Source organism: Oncorhynchus clarkii, chromosome 10 (genome assembly GCF_045791955.1).
Source record: "Oncorhynchus clarkii lewisi isolate Uvic-CL-2024 chromosome 10, UVic_Ocla_1.0, whole genome shotgun sequence".
NCBI lineage: Eukaryota > Metazoa > Chordata > Actinopteri > Salmoniformes > Salmonidae > Oncorhynchus > Oncorhynchus clarkii.
The window spans coordinates 16,391,907-16,419,278 of NC_092156.1; the positions used below are offsets into that span (position 1 = coordinate 16,391,907).

General features: G+C 42.0%; 1 protein-coding gene across 1 annotated transcript in view; it reads right to left on the reverse strand.

Annotated features, from left to right (window-relative positions):
- The window catches only part of LOC139418061 (kirre like nephrin family adhesion molecule 3a), a 286,108-nt gene extending 260,001 nt beyond the window's left edge, over positions 1–26,107 (reverse strand). The window contains exon 1 of the mRNA XM_071167221.1: positions 25,554–26,107. Within this exon, the coding sequence (XP_071023322.1) occupies positions 25,554–25,599 (46 nt within the window). The 5' untranslated portion in view covers positions 25,600–26,107. The remainder of the gene's footprint in view (positions 1–25,553) is intronic.
- Between the last annotated feature and the right edge of the window lie 1,265 nt (positions 26,108–27,372).

The window sequence follows — 27,372 nt, forward strand, 5'->3', positions numbered from 1 at the left end:
TAATCTCTTTAGGTTTTCTTAATGTCCCACTCACTCAAACAGAGTTTCAAAGAAGACATATTCAGTGGTTCCATTTCCCAGGTTGCCTTGCTTGCGTATGAGTTTATCAGAGTGACAGACTTCCCTTGCCCCGAGAGACTTCCAGCTCCTTCAGTAACCCTTCTCTCGAAGTCGGCGCTCCAAATGACAAACTCGATGTGGCACCTTCGCAGTGCAGCATTTTTATTGTTGGTTTCCCCCGAAGTCCCACTACCACACTCAAACAAACCTGAATGTCTATCTTCTCCACCATGTCCTCCATAATGGGAGAGGCACTGAGAAACACATCTTTCAGTCACAACTCAGAGGGTTGCCAGCTTGAATCCCAGGTCGAACGGGAAAAACCTTAGTAAAAGACCTTGACTGCAGGTTTTGCTATAACTTTCAATGCGGTACAAGCCTCTGGACACTCACACAATTAAGACGACAGAGGAATTCTAAGGGGTCTTGTATTAACTCCCCCATGTTCCATTCGACAGGCTAATAAGAAGAAAACTTCACTGGAACAAAGGAATAGTTTGCCAGAGGCCTTACTCAACCAAAATTAAACTCTCACTGGCAACCCGGGGTAGCAAGTAGCTTAGCGGTTAGAGAGGTGATCCAGCAACTGGAGGGTTGCCAGTTTGAATCCTGGGTGCAATGGGAAAAATCTGTCGGGAAGTGAGTTGGCAACCGTAGGGTTGCTAGTATCAAATCCTAGATGCCATTGCCTGCTGTTGTGCAATTGAGCAAGACACTTAAACCCCCACAGCAATATCCCCCAGCATGCTCAGTGTGGCAGCCCCCCACACCTCAACCAAAACCCTGTATGTATATGTGTCTTTTGAAGGGAATGGGTTAAAAGCGGAAGTCAAATTTCGGTTGCAATTGACCAATAAAGTGATCTTAATCTCTCTCTCTCTCTCTCTCTCTCTCTCTCTCTCTCTCTCTCTCTCTCTCTCTCTCTCTCTCTCTCTCTCTCTCTCTCTCTCTCCAGTTCCCTGGTTTTGAAAATGTTCTTGTGATTTCCATCAGGCCTTGTTGTGCACAGCAGTCAGCCACTTCCATTTCGTCACCAGCACTGTACTTCTCAGCAAGCCAGAACCCTTCCTCCCCACTTCCTACACTTTCCGCTGTGAACTCCCTCCCTGACTAACCAGTCCTGCTGCTTTGGGCTGGGATCATTAGTACCAGGTGGTGGAGGAACCCCACGGGCCCAGAAAGACAGGACACTGGCCACCTGGCAGAGATGGCCAGTGTCATCCCCGGCTTGCTGGTCCACGACCGTTGAATGAAACTAAGACGAGACCTCACGCAGGAGACACATAATTCACAAACAGCAGGGGTGGATGCTAGTCCATGGGAGGGAAAGTACTGTAGCAAGTTCAAAGTTGCCTCAAAGCGGAATGCATTGACCAGTAGCAGAGTTTGAGTGGGAGAGAAAAAGGGATGTAGCGATGTAAATTACACATGAAGCAGTATGCCTACAAACGACACAATAGAGGATATACAGTATATCTGCCACATGTCTCGGTTAATACCCCAAAAGCTCCAAAAGGAATATTCGCTTGCAGCGTTTTTTAATATCCTGTAAATGATATAAGCTGCTATGATATTGCTGAGGGGAGCAAATGAGATCTAGTCTAGGACAGCTCTGGGGAAGTGGAAAACCTGCAGGATATATATACGGTGAAGTCCTCTTGAATATGTATGCAGATGTTAAAATGTAGTGGGAACACTGTTGAACTTCCACTGAGGTGACAATTCATCAGCCGAGTCGCACCGGGAGTCCGGAGAAAAGGACTAAAAGAGAGATAATGACAAAAACGCTGAAAAAAGAGAGAAAGAGAAAGTACTAATGTACATTTCAGAGAATATGGAAACTGTCGACCAGGGATACAGAGTTTCTCATACTGTATTCAACTTTTATAAGGGTTTTGCTTCCTTCCCACCTGGACTTTGTGTTGTGAGAAGAGAGAGGTTTGAGAAGTCCTGTTTAGAGTCTCGACATCTACATATATTTCCTGTAGCGCCTCTCAAAGTTGGGGTCAATCTTCAAGTTATAGAATTGGAATTGGATTGCAACTAGACTGTTTGAAAACATTTCATCTTTAGAATTTAATTGGAATTGTAAAAACATTTAATCTTTAGAATTGAATTGGAATGGCATATTTGCACATTTTCCAGTTAATGGAATGTATGCACTTAGTGTAAAACATTTGCTGCAGAATTTGTTTTAAATCATGTCAACTTCAATGTATATATTTATTGGATAGCTAGGCTGACATAATCGGCCTGAATTTGGGAAATTGGGTATAATATTGAATTTGGAATTTAATTACTGGAATTGACCTAACATTGGAATTGACATTAATTGAGTTATCTCTGAATTCAAAGACTAACCTGGAATTTGAATTGAATTAAATATGCAGGGAGAGGAAATTGAATCAGTATTGAATTAGGATGTATTGTGTTTTAGAGAGAGAGAGAGGTCTCATAGCAATGAAAGTACAAAACAGAGCCATAGGCTTTTCTGGATGCCTGAGTATCATCTTAATCTCTCTGAAAAGCTATCGTCTGCTGCCCACACTTATCCAGCCTGAACACTTGACTGCTCCCCAACTCTTCAGACTGACAAAGTGCTCTGCGTCTGAAATGGGAAAATAAAGAGGAGAGCGGTCTGGCCCTAGCTGCCATCGGCTCACTCGGAGATCCCTGTTCATTTTCGGTTGAGCCACCTCACCTGTCCCTCTGAACCATCCTCAACCAAGCATCTCTCCTTTACTGACAAGCAGACAGACAGCATAATTTGAAAAAACAGACAGACAACCCCACCCCCTTAAAAGCCCCCTGCTCATCCACCCTGCCGCCACGCTCCGCTCCAATGTTTTCTCCCTGGGTAGCCTGGGAGAAATATTGAGTGTACACTCCTTGGCCCACTCTGGCAGCTATCTGATCTGACATTAGGCCTTTTATAAGGTTACCTCCCACTCATCACTTATTACCAGACTCTGTGTGGTGCCATTATCACTTTAGATAAGGCTACAATAAACTACATTCCACTCCAAAGGCCCCCCTGCCTTCTGCTCCATCTTCACTTCACCAACATTGATGGAAGGACTCTCGACCATTCATTTTCAAAACAGAGGTCCTTGGGTTGTGAGCGAGAGCTTATTCTGAGTTGTTGCCAATGCTTTGCTTGGCATACAAGTGTCGGTGAGCTGATAGTGCAGAGTTTAGCTCTGGGCAGAAGCCAAACAGGAGTGCCTAACGGATGAGTCCAGTACAGCTGGGAGATTTTTGACGGATGTCATCTGTGAATTAAAGCCACAACTGTGGCGGATTCGCCAAGCATGCGTGCCAAAATTACCTCCCTCGCTCAATGCTAATTCACCCTGCTCATTAGGAGTGCGAGCTTTATCCATGAAACATAAATCAACTTTCCATTTTGTATCCAATAGATTTGGGAAGGCGTGCATTTAGCCCATTGACTTTTTCAAGATTATGAAAGGGATTAGATATAAAGCTCAATTTGACAAAGCTCAACCATAAGCCAAGGCAACCTGGTATCAAACTATACATTTTATGAACAGGATACTCATAATCTATGCAGTTAAATTACTAACTTCTACTATCTATACAAGTCACTGTTGGCACCAATCAATCTTGAAACATGACGGAGAGCTGCCGCAGTGTTTCTGAAGTCAAAAATAGTTCAGGAACAAACTTCTCCTTTGAAAGGGCCGTTATTAGAGGCACTCTATTAGAAAGACCTTAAGCTGAAAACAGTCTTCCAGCTTCAGCAGAGGTTCAAGTGAGCGGAGTTCAAAGAAAGCATACCAAGAACAATTATTATAAGCTCCCATGGTGATTGCTTGTGCACCCCATCAAAAACATGGCATCAAAACCCCACACCGACCCCTCCCCAAGCCCCCAGTTTACCATGCGAAATAACGAGGCCAGATTAATCAAGCGTGGCTCAGATGGGTCTCTGGTGCCTCACAGGCGTTAGATCACAGACAAACACCAAGCTCTAATGATAAGAAAAGCCCCTCCACTGAGACTCTTCAGGATAAGAAGACTGGTCACTCCTCTAACCAGTTAGCTAGCTAGCTAGCCATTGACGAACCAACAACAAAGCAGAAAACAAGTGTACAAAAGGATGCTAGCTAACCTAGCATTGCTATAGATGCTATGTTCATGGCAGCGTGCCTGTGTGAGGGATGCATGGTAATGGCAGGGAAATACACATCATTATCTGAAGGTGAGGCGCTTCACTCGGTCCCCCCATCCCCATCCCTCCACTTCTCAGAGACCCTGTGTATGAGTTAAAAGGCTGATTTACATTTATATTGCAAAAACGAGGTGCATGGTTGTAATTGGTGTTGCGTAGCCTGATGCCCCCCCCACACACACACACACACACACACTTGCACACGCACACATCTCACATCTCAACATCAGCTAGTGTATGTCACGCAATCAGATGGTCTCCCCACATTTACAAGAGTGTGTGTGTGGGGGATAAATACAGGGAGAGAGAGTAGAGAGAGAGAGAGAAAGTAGAGAACGAGAGAGAGCGAGGTAGAGAAAGAGAGAGAGAGAAAAAAACATAGAGAGAGAGAGACACAGAAAGACTTAGTCAAGTCTGTCCAGGTGAAGTAGGGGCTGTGCCAGAAAATTCTGGCAGAGACCGGGTCATTCAAGCTCAAAAAGCACAAGAAAGAGGATTTCGACACGCCCCATCTCAGATTGTTTAGAAATCATTTCTGTTGTTAGCAATGGATAAGATTTGCATTCCTGCAACGTCATTTTGTTGAAATTGATCTCTGACAAATTAAGCTAATTGATTGCACCCAACATGGCCATTTTTAATTTATGGGATTATTTATATAATATTCGATCATTTTTGTACCCAACATCTGATTTGGACACCAACAACCTTCAAGCAATCAGTAAGACATGAGGAACATCCACGGACCTCCAACACCCCACGCCAATCCCACCCCAACACTGAGTATATAGTATCAGTTCTGTCTGACAAGCAGTATGGATTTGCAGGTCGGAGTATTGTTTCTTCATCTTATGTGTCTGACAAGCAGTATGGAACTGCAGGTCAGAGTGTTTTTTCTTCATTCTATGTGTCTGACAAGTAGTATGGAACTGCAGGTCGGAGTATTGTTTCTTCATCCTATGCAATGTATTCTCAGTGAGTTTTTTCCCCTGTTTAGGGAAATTTGTCATTGAAGTTGTTGGGTTTATGTTCCATCCTACATCCTGATATTACCAGCTTCTGACCACTAAATGGTGCTATTTCTTCTATTAGGTTATTTTTTTTAAAATCCCCCCACCCTCCTTAAGCAGTCTTGGACCAGGTATGACAGCAACCCATACTTTTGTTTACCTGTCCACTGTTTCAAATGCTAATTTTTTAAAGTTAGCATTTGAAACAGTGGCCAGGTTAACAAACCGAAGCATGGGTTGCGTTTGACCACTTCCTTGGATTCCTCATGTCTTACTCTTAATTAGAAAAAAGTTTGCTTAAAATAGGATGTTAGGTACTATAATTATTGAATATTATATCAATCCTTTAATTTAAAATAGCTAATTTGGGTGCCATCAATAAGCTTATTTGTTCAGAAATCAAAATATATTCCAACAAAATAATGTTTCCGGAATGCTTATTGCCACAGACAGGATTTCAGAATATTCTGGAGATGGTGGGTGTCATGGCTTGCTAAAATTACATGGAACGACCCTGCTTTCCTTATCAGATCAACAGCTCAATTCTTCAAAGTGCCTCCTGTCCTGCAACACAAAACACATATTTCATTCTGTGGATCCGTGCAGGACTTAACAGCTCTGTCAATACCTTCACTGGCTTGTTTACTCCAGCATTTTTCAAACGCTGCCAGGAAAAGGCAATGCAACAACAGTGTGCAATGCCGCAGTAGATCTGTGGCGACAGGCGCTTGATTCATAGCGGCAATTGAATAGGAAAAATTATGTTGATGTTTCCGCAAATTGCTTCGGCAGTGGAAGAATGTGTGTTGAAATGATTGCAGGAGACAAAATCAAGGCACAAAATCAAACCTGCATGGCGTGCAATCACATGTAATGCACAGATGTACTCTGTGGTACAGTGGTTCCTCCATTAAAAGTTGCGAGCTTGCACCGCGGGACTTAGAGGTACCCAGCATCAAGGCTTCATTGCTCCAGACCACCACAAGGGGAAGTTAGAGCACTCGTTATGCATTTGGTTCCCAAGGATTTTATATGACCAATCATATCAAGTGGTTCCAATTACGAATTTGACGCGAGCCTCTCATCCCTGGGTGAAGATGGCTGACACAACATTAAGATGGAACCAAATGTAAGTAGTTATAACATCATAACGAGTCAAGCAAAACATTTACAATTGAGAGGAATATGTTAGTTAATGTTGAGACAAACTTTGTGCATATTTTTTTGTGATAAAGTTCATTTACGAAAATTGCTATTTAGCAAGTTAGCTGATTAGCTAACATTACCCAGCTAGCTAGCTAGGGTTATGACAGGAAAATGAATTTGAATGTACAATTGCATAAGTTTGCCTTGCAATACAGCTGAAGTAACATAGCTAGTTAACTATTTACTTGCTCTTTGTGTAGTGGAGGATAAAAATAACTGTATGTCTATGGATGTGTAGCTAGCTACAGTAAGCACCCACACATGAACATACAATGCACATCCTTTTGCTTGATTTACAATAACTGCTAGAGATTGACAAACAGTGGTAAATGTGCAACTGTAATGAGAGCTCAAATCATTTTGAGAGATGATAAACTAGAAAAATAAACCAAATTGTATGCATAAGCTTATTTTTCGCTCCATTTCCCCTTCTGCCCTAACCATCATTTTTGTCAAATGGATATCCATGAATCGACCAACCCAGTCTAGGTATCAATCGATATTGATCATTGGAGTGATTAGTGGCAATTCCGGGTTATTTTCTCTCTCTGGGGACCTGGAGTTGATGAGTGAGTTATGGCGAGGCCATTCTGTGCCATTTCGGAAGCAATCTGTGTCGGGCGGCTCAAAAGGGGGAGAGGGAGTGGGGTCTCTGGTGATTGTTTCCTGTGCATTAGGCATCAGGTTGGAGTCCATTAATCCGTCAGTTATCAGAGAAAAAATGCGTTCGGAGTAGTGCAGTGTGCTATTGGGAGCAGTGTGGAACTCACTGCACAGAGCTGTACTACACTTCCATTATCCTATTTTCATTCGCTGTTAACTTATTTATGCGCTGGTCCATCACTGTGTTCCTATATATGCATGTTATAAAGAACAGTGAGTGAGTGAGTGAGTGAGTGAGTGAGTGAGTGAGTGAGTGAGTGAGTGAGTGTGCATGGGTGTTTCTCGTGGTGCTATGGGGTCAAATTCCAAGTCCATGGTGCTGAATGGGTAATGTCCAACGTACAGTTGTTGTACAATGTCCTGATCGGACCCTGTCCAAGGTACAGGTGTTGTCCAAGGTGCTGAAAAGGTACTGTCCAAGGTACTGGTACTGTCCAAGGCACAGGCTATTCACCAAGTGTCTCTATCTGGCTGTGTATTGCTCTACGCATTGGTGTCATAGATTGCCAGTAATGTGATGGTGCTGCCCAATGTTCTGTAAGCACATATTGCCTGCGTAACAAGCCACAAACCTAAATAAAATATAAAAAAAGTATGCTTTAAGTGAGAAGAGGCATTGGTCTGAAGCCGGAAAATAATGGAAATTCACGAGCACCACAATGCCTATTCCACTAATGTTCAACCAATGTTTTCCAGCACACAGCTTTAACTTACTACAGTAGCTATGTTGGTATTGTACTTCAAACTATGTGTAGGCAGGTTGCATCTATAATATGTAAATCAAGGACAACAACAAAAAATAACTACAGAGCATACTGACAGGCAGCTTTGAATAGCATGACAATACTTCTAAATATATATATTCCATTAACTGCTGTGTTGTTAATTCTGAAGGCAGTAAGGGGCTGTGGCACCATATCTTGCCAGTTGCCAAAACATCTAGAAGCAGTGTATTTTCTTTCATACGTTTGCTCAAGTATAGTGAGGCCACTACAATCACTGCAGTCTGCCTAGGTTAATGCAGACACTGCCAGACTGCATAGTGGTGAGTGGGTCTTTGACCAGATCAAGCCGTGGTCACCTCGGGGCTGTCCTTGAAGATGAATGAAGCATAACAAGCGCAACCACGAGCCATTGGGAAAGTCAATAGGACTTCCCTGTGCTGTTAGGATGAGGTGAAACTGTGGTCATTCCCTTAGGGAACTCATCCAAAGCCACAGGCTATAGCTAGAAGAGTGAGAGGGTGTTGCGTCAGTGCGCTCACCGGTTCCAGATTATGACTTGTAAGGTCATCTCCTAAACCGCCAGTCTATCTAGGATAATGATTTTATATTGGCTCTGGCTCTCTGATGGTCAACTGCGCAACCCTACAGGTGAACATCTTCCCACGTGGCTTCCTTACTCAAACCGTTTAAGTGCCTCTGACTCAACATAAGAAAAAGGTATCGTGATTACTTTCCACTTGACAGTGTGCCATGTAAAATAGTACATTTTCTGCTAGTTCGTATTATAGTGAGAAAAGTTCCTGGAGGCAGCATGAGCCAGACATGGCATTGCTACTTAATTGCTCTTTCAGAGTTGTGTTCGAGGGCATCACCACCCCTTCCGTTCAGAGTACAGGGGGACTGTGATCTCTGTGTGACTGTCAGCAGTGGTAATCGTTGAGTGGCGGAATCACAGGAGAGTTGAGTGTGGAGAACGTTAGCGGGGGTGGAGTGGGGTTGAGAGAGAGATGCTGCTCAGTGCTCAGCACTGCCCCTACCGTAAAGGGAACAAGTGCCACTGCAAGGAGCTCCAAGATAGAAGAATTTATACGAAGATGTATAAGGAGAGGTGGAGGAGTATAGAATGGCTGTATAATCAACACACTTAACCTCTAATACCAACAGTCACTTGTGTTCTATAAATAGGCTTCAAATATATGCGAGACGTCCTGTGAAAAGGAGTTATTGCAGGTAAATGTAATTCTGACATATTGCATGTTTGAGGGGATAACGTTAGGCTTCCAAAATATAACATACTGTCTAACTCTATATAACTCATTATGTTTAATCTGTCTCTCTCTCTCTCTCTCTCTCTCTCTCTCTCTCTCTCTCTCTCTCTCTGACATTGCATGTATGCCTAATGTAAATAGCTCTTTATATGATATCCGATTGAGCAGTATATGCTCCTTCACAGAAACTCATGGCCTGGGTCATGTTCAGTAAAGCACTCCGCAGCAAACAGAAAACCAAAATGAATGTTTAATACTGGAAAAGTTAAGATCGTATGTGTTCCTGTTTCACTCTGTATCAAAACATGTTCAAAACATGTTCTCCCTACTGAACACAGGGAGGACTTTTCTCACCAGCATTCCATTGACAGCGCGACTAGCCAAAATGTGATCCCTTTAGTTTTTCCCTCTGAACACGACCCTGGATTTGATATTTTGGTATTTTATTTGGATTCCCATTAGCTTTTGCAAAAGCAGCAGCTACTCTTCCTGGGGTTCACACAAAACAGAACATTAATAGACATGAACAGCTCAAGGACAGAACTACATCAAAAAATATATTTTTTTAAGGAACCATATCAATACACACAGACTATCTAGGTCAAATTGGGGTCCTTTGCCCACTGCTGCCACCAGTCTGTCACTATGCAGTGCACATAATACAACAGCTGTTAGTATGACTGTACAGCTCCCTAATTTAGGAGACCAATACCACCGCCAAGGGACACAGCCCTCTTATTGCCCTCTTCACTGTTTGAAGAGAGAACATCTCCAATAGAACCTTATATCTGTTTGTTCTCCAAGTATGACACATTTGATTCCCAAGCTGTCTTTAAATTAAGTGTAGAAAATGCGTGCTTATTATTGTAAATGTAATTATTTCCTTGTATTTTATTATTGAGTTAATTTTCAATCATCCACTAATCTCACTCAAACCTTTCTCAGTTAGTAGTGTTAATTATTTGAATGTTGATTGCCCACTGAGCACAAACTGGTTGAATGAATGTTATTTCAATGTTGACTGTGATGTGGAATCTATGTCAAAAATACATTGGATTTGAAAAAAATACCTCAACATAAAGTGTTGTTTTGAGGGTACATTTCAACCACAGGATTATGTTTTCATGGTAAGCAATTTACAACATTGGCAAAATCTGTTTTAAATATGTTGAATTTGTAACTTTGAAACAACGTCAGATCTTCAATGTTACGTATATCCACTATCTAAAACAGGCTGAGCAGCACATCGTATTGGAGATTTAACCTATCTGCACATCGTATTGGAGATTTAACCTATCTGCACATCGTATTGGAGATTTAACCTATCTGCACATCGTATTGGAGATTTAACCTATCTGCACATCGTATTGGAGATTTAACCTATCTGCACATCGTATTGGAGATTTGACCTATCTGCACATCGTATTGGAGATTTAACCTATCTGCACATCGTATTGGAGATTTAACCTATCTGCACATCGTATTGGAGATTTGACCTATCTGCAGCTATCCATTTGGTCTCCCATACAGGATTTTAACCCTGCTTAGCTTTTGATATGTGTCAATGACTATTACCAAAGTGCTATCGTCAGAATGATTGTTGAGAGATCTTTTAATAACTAAATAGATTCACTGTTGCTATCGAAGTCATTCCAAAGGGTAGGTTTAACAGAGCAAATGAAACGAAACCATACTTTATAAGTGTAGAATCGTTAGAGGCTTCTTAGATTGATGACTCATGACACGTAAGTGCGGTTTAGTATTTAATTATAACTTAGAATAACATTATCTAATGCACCTGGCTTAAGCTACCTGAAGCTTTCTTAAATCACAGTTATATAGGCAGACATAGGAAACTGCTACGGATAGCGGAAAGCAAACCCCCCATCTTGAGTCAATACTGCCATCTATTGGTAAACATAAATATACCAGGTTACTACAATAAGTGTACTATGTCACACCCTGATCTGCTTCACCTGTCCTGTGCTTATCTCCAACCCCCTCCAGGTGTCTCCCATTTTCCCCATTATCCCCTGTACCTGTGTTATACCTGTGTTTTCTGTTTGTCTGTTGCCAGTATGTCTTGTCTCGTCAAGCCTATCAGCGTGTTTTTTCCCGTACTCCTGTTTGCTCAAGTCCATGTTTTCTAGTTTTTCCAGTTTGGATCATTCTGCATGCCCTGACCCTGAGCCTAACTGCCGTTCTGCACCTTACTGCCTCTGCCCTGGATTACTGACCTCTGCCTACCCTTGACCTGTTGTTTGACTGCCCCCTGTTTTGTCAATAAACATCTGTGATTCGAACTGTCTGCATCTGGGTCTTATTCTGAGTCCTGATAATACTGTATATCATCAGTGAGACCATTTAGGCTAAAATAGCATTTGCAAAGTCATCAACAGCTATTGTTTCAAGTCAACCCAGGGTTAAACTAAAAACAGACAATGGGTTTCAAGCTTTGGTTGAGTTCAAATGTAATCTCCAAGTTGATAATTAATATGTTTGATACACATCTCCTTCTTAACCAAAAATTGAATTTAAAGAATAGGCCAAAATAAATTCAAACATTAAAAGTATTTTAAATACATTTTGATTTGATTTAGTCTTAATCTTTAACTTAGATTCTTGGTTGAGATGGAGATGAATCCAACAAATCAATTAGAGGTCGACCGAATCAATCGGCAAGACCGATTAATTAGGGCCGATTTCAAGTTATCATAACAATCGGTAATCTGCATTTTTGGACGCGGATTATGGCCGATTACATTGCATTCCACGAGGAAATTGCGTGGCAGATTGACCACCTGTTACGCGAGTGCAGCAAGAAGCCAAGGTAAGTTGCTAGCTAGCATTACACTTATCTTATAAAAAACAATCAATTTTCACATAATCACTAGTTAACTACACATGGTTGATGATATTACTAGGTTAACTAGCTTGTCCTGCGCTACATATAATCAATGCGGTGCCTGTTAATTTATCATCGAATCACAGCCTACATAGCCAAACGGGTGATGATTTAACATAAGCACAATCGTTGAATGAATGTACCTGACCATAAACATCAATGCTTTTCTTAAAATCAATACACAGAAGAATATTTTTTTTAAACCTGCATATTTTTTTGTTAAAATAAATTAATGTTAGCAGGCAATATTAACTAGGGATATTGTGTCACTTCTCTTGTGTTCATTGCACGCAGAGTCAGGGTATATGCAACAGTTTGGGCCGCCTGGCTCATTGCGAACTAATTTGCCAGAATTTTACATAATTATGACATAACAGCAATTTTTAGACTTGGTGTTGCCACAGTTCGATAAAATACGTAATGGTTCCGTATTTCACTGAAAGAAGAAATGATAGTTTCCGGATTTGACCATATTAATGACCCAAGGCTCGTATTTCTGTGTGTTTATTATATTATAATTAAGTCTATAATTTGATATTTGACAGAACAGTCTGTCTGAGCGGTGGTAGGCAGCAGCAGGCACGTAAGCATTCATTCAAATCAAATCAAATTTTATTTGTCACATACACATGGTTAGCAGATGTTAATGCGAGTGTAGCGAAATGCTTGTGCTTCTAGTTCCGACAATGCAGTAATAACCAACAAGTAATCTAACTAACAATTCCAAAACTACTGTCTTGTACACAGTGTAAGGGGATAAAGAATATGTACATAAGGATATATGAATGAGTGATGGTACAGAGCAGCATAGGCAAGATACAGTAGATGGTATCGAGTACAGTATATACATATGAGATGAGTATGTAAACAAAGTGGCATAGTTAAAGTGGCTAGTGATACATGTATTACATAAGGATACAGTCGATGATATAGAGTACAGTATATACGTATGCATATGGGATGAATAATGTAGGGTAAGTAACATTATATAAGGTAGCATTGTTTAAAGTGGCTAGTGATATATTTACATCATTTCCCATCAATTCCCATTATTAAAGTGGCTGGAGTTGAGTCAGTGTCAGTGTGTTGGCAGCAGCCACTCAATGTTACTGGTGGCTGTTTAACAGTCTGAAGGCCTTGAGATAGAAGCTGTTTTTCAGTCTCTCGGTCCCAGCTTTGATGCACCTGTACTGACCTCGCGGGGTTTATGGCCTTCCTTTTTATTATGTTTTAAACTAAAGACATATGTGATAGTTGGCTTCTAAATGAGTAGTAAAAAGTGGGTTTGGTGTCATAATGACATCTAATTGACTGATGGACACTGACTTGCTAGTTGACTTTTGTGCATTTGCAATATGTTTAAACGGAGAGGGACCATCACCAAAATGGCATTCTGAAATCAACACAAAAAATGGCATCAGTGATGCGTTGTGCAGTAGCTCGCTCGGTCTAAGCGCAACGACCATTAGAAAAGTAGGCCCAAAATGAAGCCTGCCCCACAATGTCATTTGCTTTTGAGTGACAGTGAGAGAACCGTTAGGGTGAGAAGAAAAATTCCACCACATGAATGTTCCTAAGGTCCTCCCGATCTGTACAAGCCTAACCTTGACCGTGTGGCATTAACCCTTAAGAGTAAAACAGTGTTTTTTGATCTCACAGATTACAGTGTCATCTCTCCCCATAGGAATACATTGCCTGCACCCCTAATTTCAACCTGAAGTCTATATGGGTTATGAATGCCGTATGAACCTGTCTTCGGTACCAGTCCATCAGGCCACTATGAGGTCTACCTGTGTTGATTCTAAGCTTCCTGGACCAACCGGAAGTGGTTAAAATGCCCCTAAAAGTGTTTACCCATACCCTGCCTGCAGTTTGACATACATAGTGCATTCAACCCTGTGTAAATCAGTCAGTTCTTAACGTAAGGACTTAAAACTCAGGATTCTGTAACAGCATACCCCAATGAGGATATGTGGTGATTTATAGCTTCCTGTGCCAACCGGAAGTGCCATAACTGGTGTCTCAGGGGCTGTTTCGAGGGGTTAAAAAAGTCTGATCTTTCCAAAACTTCATATGTGTGATTAGGCAACCCCCATGAACTGTAAATCAGTCATTTTTCCCAAAAAAAATCAAAGGAAAAAAAAATCACACTAAAACACAAGTTGGATGGAGGGACGTATTGGGGTGCGTAGAGACAGACAGTGGCTGCAATAGTTAGCTTTGTTGGAGCTAAAAAAGAACCGTCGGACCTAGAGTTCCGAAACTTTAGAAACCTGTTCTAGACCTCCGGTCGATGGTGCGTGGTGAGTTACGTGGCTCTAGACGGTTCTCGGACCGAGAAACAGCTTCGTACATTTGCAATACCTTCAATTCATTTTGACCATTACGAAAATGACGACGTTTAGAAAAGTCTCAGAGACGCAAGGCTAGGTGCATTGAAACCGGCTCGGCCCATAGAGACGGACCCCGACGTGCCTGTCCGATAGCTCGTTCAAGGACCCCGTAGCAAGGCATGGAAAAAAGTGGATTTTCAGCACCAATTAGGGTTTTTCTCGGACACCAAATGACCTATCGAGCCGAAACTTGGGATTCGGGGTCGCCTCAGCTAGGCCAACACATAACATAAGAAATGGACCCGCAGCTAGAACGTAACTACGTGTTTTATGGTTTTTTTATGGTTTGAACCGAAGGGGTTGTGAATTTTGGGCCAGCTCTGAAGTATGTAATAGTTGGCTACTAAACGAGTTGGAAAAAGTGGGTTTGGTGTCAGTTTGTATCAGTTTGGTGGTCAGAATGATATCTAATTGACTGATAGACTCTTGTCCACTTGACTCTTGTACATTTGCAATATGATCCTATAGTGAAAAAACATCACCAAAAGCGACATTCTGAAATCAACCCAAACGAGCGATTGAGATGACCCAGAATCACTGCAAAGCCATCCCGAGTTCATCGGGCCAGTCAATTTCACATTCCTGCAAGATTTTTATAGCATGACAAATTCGTGATGGTACCTGCCCTTTAAAACATATTGCAAATGCACAGTGACTTTGAAAAAGTAAGAAACAAAAAAAAATACATCTAAAAAATTTTGAGCATGACAAATTCGGTAGCTTCTGGATGTTTTAAAGCTTGAATTTTGAGCATGTCTGATGGTACTGCCCATTAAAACATATTGCAAATGCACAGTGACCCATAGCGGGGTGAACAGGCAGTGGCTCGGGTGGTTGATATCCTTGATGATCTTTATGGCCTTCCTGTGACATTGGGTGGTGTAGGTGTCCTGGAGGGCAGGTAGTTTGCCCCCAGTGATGCGTTGTGCAGACCTCACTACCCTCTGGAGAGCCTTACGGTTGAGGGCGGAGCAGTTGCCGTACCAGGCGGTGATACAGCCCGCCAGGATGCTCTCGATTGTGCATCTGTAGAAGTTTGTGAGTGTTTTTGGTGACAAGCCAAATTTCTTCAGCCTCCTGAGGTTGAAGAGGCGCTGCTGCGCCTTCTTCACAATGCTGTCTGTGTGAGTGGACCAATTTAGTTTGTCTGTGATGTGTATGCCGAGGAACTTAAAACTTGCTACCCTCTCCACTACTGTTCCATCAATGTGGATAGGGGGGTGTTCCCTCTGCTGTTTCCTGAAGTCCACAATCATCTCCTTAGTTTTGTTGACGTTGAGTGTGAGGTTATTTTCCTGACACCACACTCCGAGGGCCCTCACCTCCTCCCTGTAGGCCGTCTCGTCGTTGTTGGTAATCAAGCCTACCACTGTTGTGTCGTTCGCAAACTTGATGATTGAGTTAGAGGCGTGCGTGGCCACGCAGTCGTGGGTGAACAGGGAGCACAGGAGAGGGCTCAGAACACACCCTTGTGGGGCCCCAGTGTTGAGGATCAGCGGGGAGGAGATGTTGTTGCCTACCCTCACCACCTGGGGGTGGCCCGTCAGGAAGTCCAGTACCCAGTTGCACAGGGCGGGGTCGAGACCCAGGGTCTCGAGCTTGATGACGAGCTTGGAGGGTACTATGGTGTTGAATGCCGAGCTGTAGTCAATGAACAGCATTCTCACATAGGTATTCCTCTTGTCCAGATGGGTTAGGGCAGTGTGCAGTGTGGTTGAGATTGCATCGTCTGTGGACCTATTTGGGCGGTAAGCAAATTGGAGTGGGTCTAGGGTGTCAGGTAGGGTGGAGGTGATATGGTCCTTGACTAGTCTCTCAAAGCACTTCATGATGACGGAAGTGAGTGCTACGGGGCGGTAGTCGTTTAGCTCAGTTACCTTAGCTTTCTTGGGAACAGGAACAATGGTGGCCCTCTTGAAGCATGTGGGAACAGCAGACTGGTATAGGGATTGATTGAATATGTCCCTAAACACACCGGCCAGCTGGTCTGCGCATGCTCTGAGGGCTCGGCTGGGGATGCCGTCTGGGCCTGCAGCCTTGCGAGGGTTAACACGTTTAAATGTCTTACTCACCTCGGCTGCAGTGAAGGAGAAACCACATGTTTTCGTTGCAGGCCGTATCAGTGGCACTGTATTGACCTCAAAGCGGGCAAAAAAAGTTATTTAGTCTGCCTGGGAGCAGGACATCCTGGTCTGTGACTGGGCTGGATTTCTTCCTGTAGTCCGTGATTGACTGTAGACCCTGCCACATGCCTCTTGTGTCTGAGCCGTTGAATTGAGATTCTACTTTGTCTCTGTACTGACGCTTAGCTTGTTTGATAGCCTTGCGGAGGGAATAGCTGCACTGTTTGTATTCGGTCATGTTACCAGACACCTTTCCCTGATTAAAAGCAGTGGTTCGCTCTTTCAGTTTCATGCGAATGCTGCCATCAATCCACGGTTTCTGGTTAGGGAATGTTTTAATCGTTGCTATGGGAACGACATCTTCAACGCACGTTCTAATGAACTCGCACACTGAATCAGCGTATTCGTCAATGTTGTTGTCTGACGCAATACGAAACATGTCCCAGTCCACGTGATGGAAGCAGTCTTGGAGTGTGGAGTCAGCTTGGTCGGACCAGCGTTCGACAGACCTCAGCGCGGGAGCTTCTTGTTTTAGTTTCTGTCTGTAGGCAGGGATCAACAAAATGGAGTCGTGGTCAGCTTTTCCGAAAGGGGGGCGGGGCAGGGCCTTATATGCGTCGCGGAAGTTAAAGTAACAATGATCCAAGGTCTTTCCACCCCTGGTTGCGCAATCGATATGCTGATAAAATTTAGGGAGTCTTGTTTTCAGATTAGCCTTGTTAAAATCCCCAGCTACAATGAATGCAGCCTCCGGATAAATTGTTTCCAGTTTGCAAAGAGTCAAATAAAGTTCATTCAGAGCCATCGATGTGTCTGCTTGGGGGGGGATATATACGGCTGTGATTATAATCGTAGAGAATTCTCTTGGTAGATAATGCGGTCTACATTTGATTGTGAGGAATTCTAAATCAGGTGAACAGAAGGATTTGAGTTCCTGTATATTTCTTTCATCACACCATGTCACGTTAGCCATAAGGCATACGCCCCCGCCCCTCTTCTTACCAGAAAGATGTTTGTTTCTGTCTGCGCGATGCGTGGAGAAACCCGTTGGCTGCACCGCCTCGGATAGCGTCTCTCCAGTGAGCCATGTTTCCGTGAAGCAAAGAACGTTACAGTCTCTGATGTCCCTCTGGAATGCTACCCTTGCTCGGATTTCATCAACCTTGTTGTCAAGAGACTGGACATTGGCAAGAAGAATGCTAGGGAGTGGTGCACGGTGTGCCCGTCTCCGGAGTCTGACCAGGAGACCACCTCGTTTCCCTCTTTTTCGGCTGCATGGGATCCACTCCATTGTCCTGTTTGTAAGGCAGAACACAGGATCCGCGTCGCGAAAAACATATTCTTGGTCGTACTGATGGTGAGTTGACGCTGATCTTATATTCAGTAGTTCTTCTCGACTGTATGTAATGAAACCTAAGATGACCTGGGGTACTAATGTAAGAAATAACACGTAAAAAAACAAAAAACTGCATAGTTTCCTAGGAACGCGAAGCGAGGCGGCCATCTCTGTCGGCGCCGGAAGACGCCGACAGAGACAGCACTTTCTTGCGTTTACCAGCAGCTCTTCGCAATGCTTGAAGCACAGCACTATTTATGACTTTATCAACTCCCAAGATTAGGCTGGCAATACTATAGTGCCTATAAGAAAATCCAATAGTCAAAGGTATATGAAATACAAATGGTATAGAGAGAAATTGTCTTATAGATTCCTATAGTAACTACAACCTAAAACTTTTTAACTGGGAATATTTAAGACTCATGTCAAAAGGAACCACTAGCTTTCATATGTTCTCATGTTCTGAGTGTCACGCCATGACCATAGAGAGGTTTTTATTCTCTATGTTGGTTAGGTTGGGGTGTGACTAAGGGTGGGTTATCTAGGTGAATACATATATATTTTGGCCTGGTATGGTTCCCAATCAGAGGCAGCTGTTTATTGTTGGCATTTCCCCATTGTGCTTTGTGGGAACTTGTCTAGGTATGGTTGCCTGCGAGCACTACTTTGAGCTTCAAGTTTCTCTTCCAAAATAAAGGATGGAAACATACCACGCTGCATCTTGGTCCACTCCTTATAACGATCATGACACTGAGCAAGGAACTTAAACGTTAGCTTATTTACATGGCATGTATTGCACTTTTACTTTCTTCTCCAACACTGTTTTTGCATTATTTATATCAAATCGAACATGTTTCATTATTTATGTATTATATTAAGTTAAAATAAGTGTTCATTCAGTATTGTCTTAATTGTCATTATTACAAATATACGTATATATATATATATATATATATATATATATATATATATATATATATATATATATATATATATATATATATATATATGTATATATAAATTGGCCGATTAATTGGTATCGGCTTTTTTGGTCCACCAATAATCGGTATCGGTGTTGAAAAATCATAATCGGTCGACCTCTAATATCACTTATTAATTTGTAGACAAACTGGAATTAAAGCCAGACTAAATCAGTGGTCCTTAAAATGTTGATATTTGGTTGCATTGACAACCAAACACAATTCAATGTCACTATTGTAATACAGTAAATAGTCTTACCTTGTCGCGTTAACAAATGTGACTCGTTTCAGGAAACTAGGCGTATGCGAGTATCACTACTTCACTGGAGCACCATTTGAACGTAAAAAATGTTTTTAAATCAAAATGTGTTTTTTTTTGGTAGAAATATGAATATAAATATGAATAAAATTATTTAATTAGGAGCCTAGTTGGTTTAGCCAAGGAAAAAATCAGCAACCTTCCCGCTAGTCATGATTGGCTGAGATAATGAGTTGGCTAGACATGCTGAGAGATGAGTTTGGATTGGTCTGCCATGTAGCACGCTTCTGTCTATAACATGAGCTAGTCATTTTGTGTAGGTAACTTTTTCTAACACACTTTTTGAAAGATATCACGTAGTATAAATGCATAAGTGTTGCTTTCCACTTTCTGGAGGACCGAGTTTTGAAATCAGTGGAATTAGAGTATGATAGCTAAGGAGATTGAGAAAAGTCTGGCGTTTGTCAAAAAGAGAAGACACTGTGGTATAAAATACCTGTCACAGGATTACAAATTCAAACAAAGGGTAACCATGACATCCGTGACAGAGAGGGAGAAGAGTCCACCCATGTATACGACCTGCAGATGAATACTGGGTAGTAACATTATGAGTTGAGATTATGGTTATTGTTTAGTTAGCTAGTTAGCTACATGTCTAAATAAAAGCGTAAACGTTGCCAAAAAATCCTAATTAAATTGTTGCCTGCAGCACAGTTGTATTCACCAATGCTCTGGATAACATAAAACAGCCTAACCAACTCTGCTAGGGCAAGTAAAAGGGTCAGTGAGCTGTTTTCTCATTTGTGTCTGGAAGTAGCGCGCAAGCTAGCCAACGTTAGCCAGTTAGCTTGGATGCTTTACTGCTGTTGTTAGGTCAGAACGCTTGGATCAACCCTACTCCTCAGCCAGAGCGACCAGTGTGCGCTCTGAACACTCCGAAAGCGAAACGCTCTGATTTTATGAACGGACAATCTCTTGTACTCTCTTGTACACTCTTGTACTCCAGATTAAATTTACTAACACACCCGTAGTATAAAACCAGCCTTTAGTCCTAAAACCTTTGGTTGTTTAGTACATAGCCTCACATGTGAATCCTTAAAGAGATAGGTGGGGCTAAAGCTTAAGAGGGTGTGAACAATTCCGAATGGGTGTAGACAACAAAGAGCTCTCCAGTAGGTACCAAAAATTATTCAAGGGCCATTTTCTCAAAAGTGAGTTTACAATTTCATCAACGTTGCATTGTCAACCAAACACAATTCAATAATACTTGTATACAGTAAATAGCCTAAAGTTAAGGATATCTTACAAACCAATGTAACAGGATTTATTCAACCTTAAAATGAGTAACACATCCATGGCCACATATTGAGGTTAATGTAACTATAAATGTCGTCTTGTGGAAATATAAAGTGTGCATGTTCCACATGGCATGCAAAGGTCGCAGGTCTCTGGAGATCTTCACAAGTACAATAATAATCTGTGCAGAATCTTGAACAGCATTGATCACTTGCACTACAGTGTGTACAGTACTTTCAATGTAATCTCAACTGCGATCCAGGTCAAGCACAGTGAGAACACATTAAGTTTTTGTATAGATAAAAAATATCTGACATTTTATTCCCATTTGAACTGCTTTTAAAAGGTTGAAAGCGTACTGACAACACATTTACATGACTAAGCCAAACATCAGACATCATTTTTCCATATGAATTTGGATTTGCTTTTAGATGGTTGAAAGCATAGTTATAACACATTGCCTATTCAACAAACTTCTGGCTCTCTTTTTGAGTGTGTGAATAAAAGTTGAAATCTAACTGATCAACGGCTGAACCAAATAGCCTGTCTTATGCCATTCACAGGTGAAATTAATTGGAGCCTAATGAACATCCTTGAACATCCATCAAATATATATACCAAATATATATATCAAATATATATATATATATATATATATATATATATATATATATATCAAATATATATATATATATATATATATATATATATATATATATATATATATATATATATATAATAGAAGAAAAATAGTAATATGAGGAATAAATACACAATGAGCAATGATAGCTTGGCTATATAAACGGGGTACCCGGTGTTGAGGGTCAGCGTGGCAGATGTTGTCTAAAAAATCTAAAGCAAATCAAATGTTATTGGTTGCATATGTTATTGTAGGTGTAGTGAAATGCTTATGTTCCTAGCTCCAACGTCCTACCCTCACCACCTGGGGGCAGCCCGGATCCAGTTGCAGAGGGAGGTTGCAGAGGTAGGTGTTCAGTCCAGGGGACTGACGTAGGTGTTCCTTTTGTAGGTGTTGCTTTTGTCCAGGTAGGAAAGGGCAGTGTGGAGTGCAATAGAGATCGCATCATCTGTGGATCTGTTTGGGTAGTATGCGAGTTGGAGTGGGTCCAGGGTTTCTGGGATGATGGTGTTGATGTGAGCCATGACCATCCTTTCAAAGCATTTCATGGCTACAGATGTGAGTGCTAAGGGGCAGTTGTCATTTAGACAGATTACCTTGAGTACAGGGACTATGGTGGTCTGCATGAAACATGTACGTATTACAGACTGGGTCAGGGAGAGGTTGAAAATATCACTGAAGACACTTGCCAGCTGGTCAGCGTTTGCTCTGAATACGCATCCTAGTAATCCGGCTGGCCCTGTGGCCTTGTGAATGTTAATCTGTTTAAAGGTCTTACCTGCATCGGCTACGGAGAGTGTGCTCTCGAACAGCTGGGGCTCTCACACATGGTTCAGTGTTGCTTGCCTTGAAGTAAGCATGGAAGTCATTTAGCTCATCAAGTAGGCTTGTGTCACTGGGTAGCTCTCGGCTGGGTCTCCGTTTGTTATCCGTGATAGTTCGCAAACTCTGATGAAGACAATTTGGCTGTCGAAACGTTGGTAATTAAATTTTTGCATCTGAGCTCCTAGAGTCTTTTATTTTCTAGTTCGCAAGCCCTGCCACATCTGACGAGCGTCAGAGCTGGTGTAGTAGGATTTGATCTTAGTCCTGTATTGAGCTTTTCTTGTTTGATAGTTTGTCAGAGGGGGTAGTGGGATTTCTTGTAAGCGTCCGGATTAATGTCCCGCTCCTTAAAAATGGCAGCTCTAGCCTTTATCTCAGTGCGGATGTTGCCTGTAATCCATGGCTTCTGGTTGGGATAAAAAAAAATGATTTCACCTTTATTTAACCAGGTAGGCCAGTTGAGAAGAAGTTCTCATTTACAACTGCGACCTGGCCAAGATAAAGCAAAGCAAAGCAGTGCAACAAAAACAAAAACACATGGGATAAATAGAATAGAAAAATCTGTATTTGGTAAGTGTTTCTGTGCAGGGCCTATGGAACTGAGCTGTCACTGTGGGGACAAAGTTGTCAATGTATTTAATAATGAAGCAGTGACTGATGTGGTAAACTCCTCAATGCTATCGGATGAATCCCAGAACATATTCCAGTCTGTGCTAGCGAAACAGTCCTGTAGCTTAGCATCCGCTTCATCTATTCACTATTGATTGCTTCACTGATTCTTCCTGTTTGAGTTTGTAAGCAAGAATCAGGAAGATAGCGTTATGGTCAGATTTACCAAATGGAGGGTCAGCATGGTATCCTTCTCTGTGTGTCGAGTAAAGGTGATCTAGAGTTTTTTCCCTCTAGCAGCACAAGTGACATGCTGGTAGAAATGAGGTAAGAACAGATTTCAGTTTTTCTGCATTAAAAAAAACCCGGCCACTAGGAGCACCGCCTCTTGATGAGTATTTATTCTAAGCCAGAGAATGAGTCTAGCTCAGTTCCATAGGCCCTGCACAGAAACACTTACCCTAGCTCCTAAATTAATTTCTGAAAAGATTGGATAGGCATAAGAAACACTCCACCTAGCGTATTGGAGGGCAGATATATATTGCTAATACCTATCAATTTATATCAGATTTACATGAAGTGCCAAGGGGGTAGGGGATAGGGATTAGGTACTAGGGGTGGGCAATAGTTCTGGACTGGGCAATAGTCTCAGCTCCAACATTTTCCTTCACATGTTGTGTAACAGCCTGGGCTAAAACATTTAGGTACCGTGTTCACTCTGCCTTTTCTCTCTCCACCCCACCCTCTCATAGCAGAGACGAGCCAGCTCTGCTCTGAACAACAACTCCCTCTCGAAGCAGAGACAAGCCAGCTCCGCTCTGAACAATAACTCCCTGTCGAACTGCCGAAGTATTGACAACTGCCAGCCTATGGCAGCGATAAGAAGGTTGGAGGAAGACTGCCATCTCCAAAAGTGGTGTCAGATAGCAGGCTTCACCCTCGCCCCATCCACTTTCCTCCTCTCTATTCGACAACCACTCTGATTCTGTTGACAACAAGGGATGCAAACTACACCGCTCAATCAGTGTATCAAAAGAGAGAAGCGACGGCGAGGAAGAGCACTTGATCCCCCAGACGCCTGAGAAAAGAGATTGGGGGTTGGTTCGAGCTCACCTGCGAGCATTTACCGATCCCTTTACGTGGGCTGTGATAACCAGCCTTACTGGTTAGAAGCCTTAACATGGGGATGCAGGTTCCAGCAGTGACTGCCAGACTAATTGACAGTATATATGTTGGTTATTAGGGGCTTAAAGTTGTCCAAGCTCTGACAGCTTGCAGTTCGGAGGAGAGATGCTTGTAGAGGAGAAGAGATATTGACCTATAGGCAGGCCTCTTGTTAGGTATCAGATGTCTTTCGTTTTGAAGTGTTCAATAAAGGTTTCACTGAGCACATTCCCCAATTAAAGTACAATATTAACTGTTGATTCATAGCACCTGTACTCTATACTTAGTCGGAGTGCAGAGAGCGAGGAGGAGGAAATTGCTGTGTTCTGCTGCAAAAGCCCCCTGTCTGCACAACAGCGAGTGGGCAATAAACCATAGCTTAGAGAGTGAAGCAGCCATTTGGGAACCATAGCAAATGCCCCCCACCTCTCCAACTTACAATTTACTGAGGGGAGAAGGGGGGGAAAAATCCTCTGTTAGCTTCCGACACTGGCACACATGCTCATATACTCATAAAACGAAGCAATAAAGCTGACACCCTCTTGAGGTTTGATGTACAATCCCTGAAAGAGTGCTGCTGACAGCAGTATTAAAAGCTTTATTACTAGTGTCAGATCAAATTAGTGGTGTGCCGCACACTCTGTATGTTCAAGGCGAAAGGCGGAGTATTTGTTCAATCATACATGACTGGTTCTGTACTCCCAACCTTAACATTAGGTCCAGCAATAACATTTGTGGAATTACCATTTAGACTAGCAGAGATGTATGGCTGAGCAAGTGGAATAGGTGTTCAACGGTGCAACAGAGGAATTGGGCGAATCTTGGCGAGTATATCAGGAATAGAGAAGAGGAAGATATTTCAGGGGAGGGGGAATGTATCGAAATGGAGGGACGTATTTTAAAATCAGCTGTTTCTAACACTCATTTATTGTCACAAGCCACAGCTTGGGAATTATTGTAAAACAAATAATGTGTATGTAAAAACACACACACACACACACACACACACACACACACACACATGTATTGCATGCACCTGCATGTAGAGTCAATAACGGATTTTCTAAATATTTGAGAAACAACAAAAATGACAATGTTAAAAATATGTCTTACTGTCACACAACTATCCATGAAACATCAAGAGTTTTTGAGATAACTAATGTTACTTCATATTCAAAGTGCAGACATTCCCGTGTCTCTCAGAGTGCAACAGCCAACATCCAGTCTGTGTTCAAGGAGAAAAAAAGGCTTTGTCTTTTTGCTTTCTGCAAAGTGTTTCTCTGACACATTGATGAGCGACGCGATGTTTAGATCAATGTAATGGCAGACAAGTACAAATTCAACTCCTCAAGCATGATTTCAACTCAAGCACAAGCACACCTGTTCATTCAAACTAAGAAGAAATCCCTTCTTGCAAGACGTGAGATGCAGCAATATATGAAGTCGGGACATTTCACCGTTTTAAAGGACAGAAAAGAATCAATATCGATACAAAACCACTGACATCCCTATCAATCATTGAAGCGACTTATAGCTCTCTGACATTACACCACAGTCCCACAGTAGAGAATTTAAGAATCACTCAGCGATACTGTGAAGGAGCTAAAGTAAAGGCACATCAAGCTGCAGCCAAACTCTGCTGACAGTAAAGCAGACCATCACAGACATAATATCAATTACACAGCTTCCCCCATCTATACAGATCAGTCAGAGCCACAGAACGTAGAGACAGAGGGGGAAAGAGTGAGAGATGAAGAGAGAAAACACTTCTATACAGATCAGTCAGAGCCACAGAAGGGAAGGAGATAAATAAAGAGACAAATAAAGAGAGAAAGACGGAAATAGAGCGAATGACAGAGAGCGATACAGAAAGAGAAAGAGATAGCACTTTTCACTTACCAGCTGCAGTCATCCAAGAGAGCAGGACCACCAAAGGGATCATCATCGTTGAAGAGACGTAACAGGGGGAGAAGTCTGCTCCTGTGTGCCTGCCGTCTGTCTGTGAGATGCTGCTGACACCGAGACAAAGTTAGCAGCAGACGTTTACTTGATTCAGAGACTGTGTGGAGTTGCGTTAATGTCTGTGTGAGATGCTGGTGCTGTAGCTCCCTCCTTCAGCTGCTGCTCTCTCAGTCAGGGTGAAAGTGTGAGAGTGTGTGCGTCTTCTCTCCTCCTCTCTTTTTCTATCTATCGTCTCCTGTTTGCCAGTGATCAAGTCTTCGTCTTCACTGCTGCCTGTGGCACAGCTTCATTCCAGCTTTACGCACAGTTTCACTCCCTCTGTGTCTCTCCCTGTGTCTCTCTCTGTGTCTCTCTCTCTCTCTTTTTGCCTTTTACATTCTCGGTGAATCAGTGTCTTGCTCTACCATTCTGTTTCCCATGCTCTCTCCCCTCTGTCATTCTCTCTCTCTCACACACTTGCGTTGTTGCTCGCTGGGTAGAGCAGACACACACAGTAAGTGGAGAGAGTGCTTAAGATATTTTGCTCCTCCCTCTCTCTGCCTGCTTCCCAGCCTTCCTCCCTGCCAGTCAGTCTAGCTCAGCCCCATTGTTGCTTTTCCTGAAGTGAAAAACTCTGGGGATGAGCAGGCTAGGAAGAAACAATATCATGAGGCAATGGTATAGTGGCTCTACTGTATAATATAAAAAGGGCATTAAAAAATCCCTCTATGAGATTGTCTTTGTTAAACAATAACATTTACAATAATAGTATAATTGTTAAGACAAGTCAATATATTAAAGATACAGTCAGGGATCTTAAGCACAAAATAATAGTAACACATCTCGACTGTTCCCAAGTCTTCACAATGGCTAATATATATTTGTAGGATAGAACATAAAATAACATCTTCTTTGTTGATTGTATATGCCCTCGGAATACAGAAACACACTAGCTAGCTTCACAAAGCTCAAACCCCTGCAAGGTACAGTTGAACACAGTGTGTCTTCCTTAAGAGACTGATATGAATGCAGAGAAAGAGAGAGAGAGAGAGAGAGAGTCAGCAACATGCACTATGTGTGTTCACCTAAAAATAAGTGCCTTTTAGTTGTGCCTGCATTTTAACAAGCTAGCTTTGAAACATCAAAGGAGAGGAGCCCTAAGCTATTCCCTGATCACTTGGGCTGTTTGTTTTCACACAAGCAGCGAGAGAAAACATCTAAACAAGTAGAACGCTGACATGTATTAGCAGTTTTACTCTGCAAAAATAAATAATTGGGCATAGCATTGTAGCGGTATCATGTCATATTTTTAAGGCCATTTCTGACCCAACATAACTAACTACCTGTAATGGCATAACCCTTAAAATGTAAATAGAAAAATGTTCAGATGACTGAAGAACAATAGCATCACACGAACATCACAATATCAACGTACTGCAGTGGGCTAAATCAGGGTCACGCAGAGTACTTCTTGCTAGTCTTATACAAATCTACTTTGAAACCAAATTACACACCTCACAAATGGTTATGGGCTTAACAAAAAGAAGATACCTGTACCATGTCAGATATAGAGTTGAAATGTATTCAATTTTAAGTTTGCATCCCAATATTACACATAAACATCAAGGAAGACTGAAATATAACAAAACTATTTGACATAGAAACATTGAATTTTCACCATAAAAATAAATAAAAAATGTATACATTATGAAATTATGAGAAATATTCATAACATTCCACCCATGAGGCCAAAGGGGGCGCTTTTGGTCATTGACTG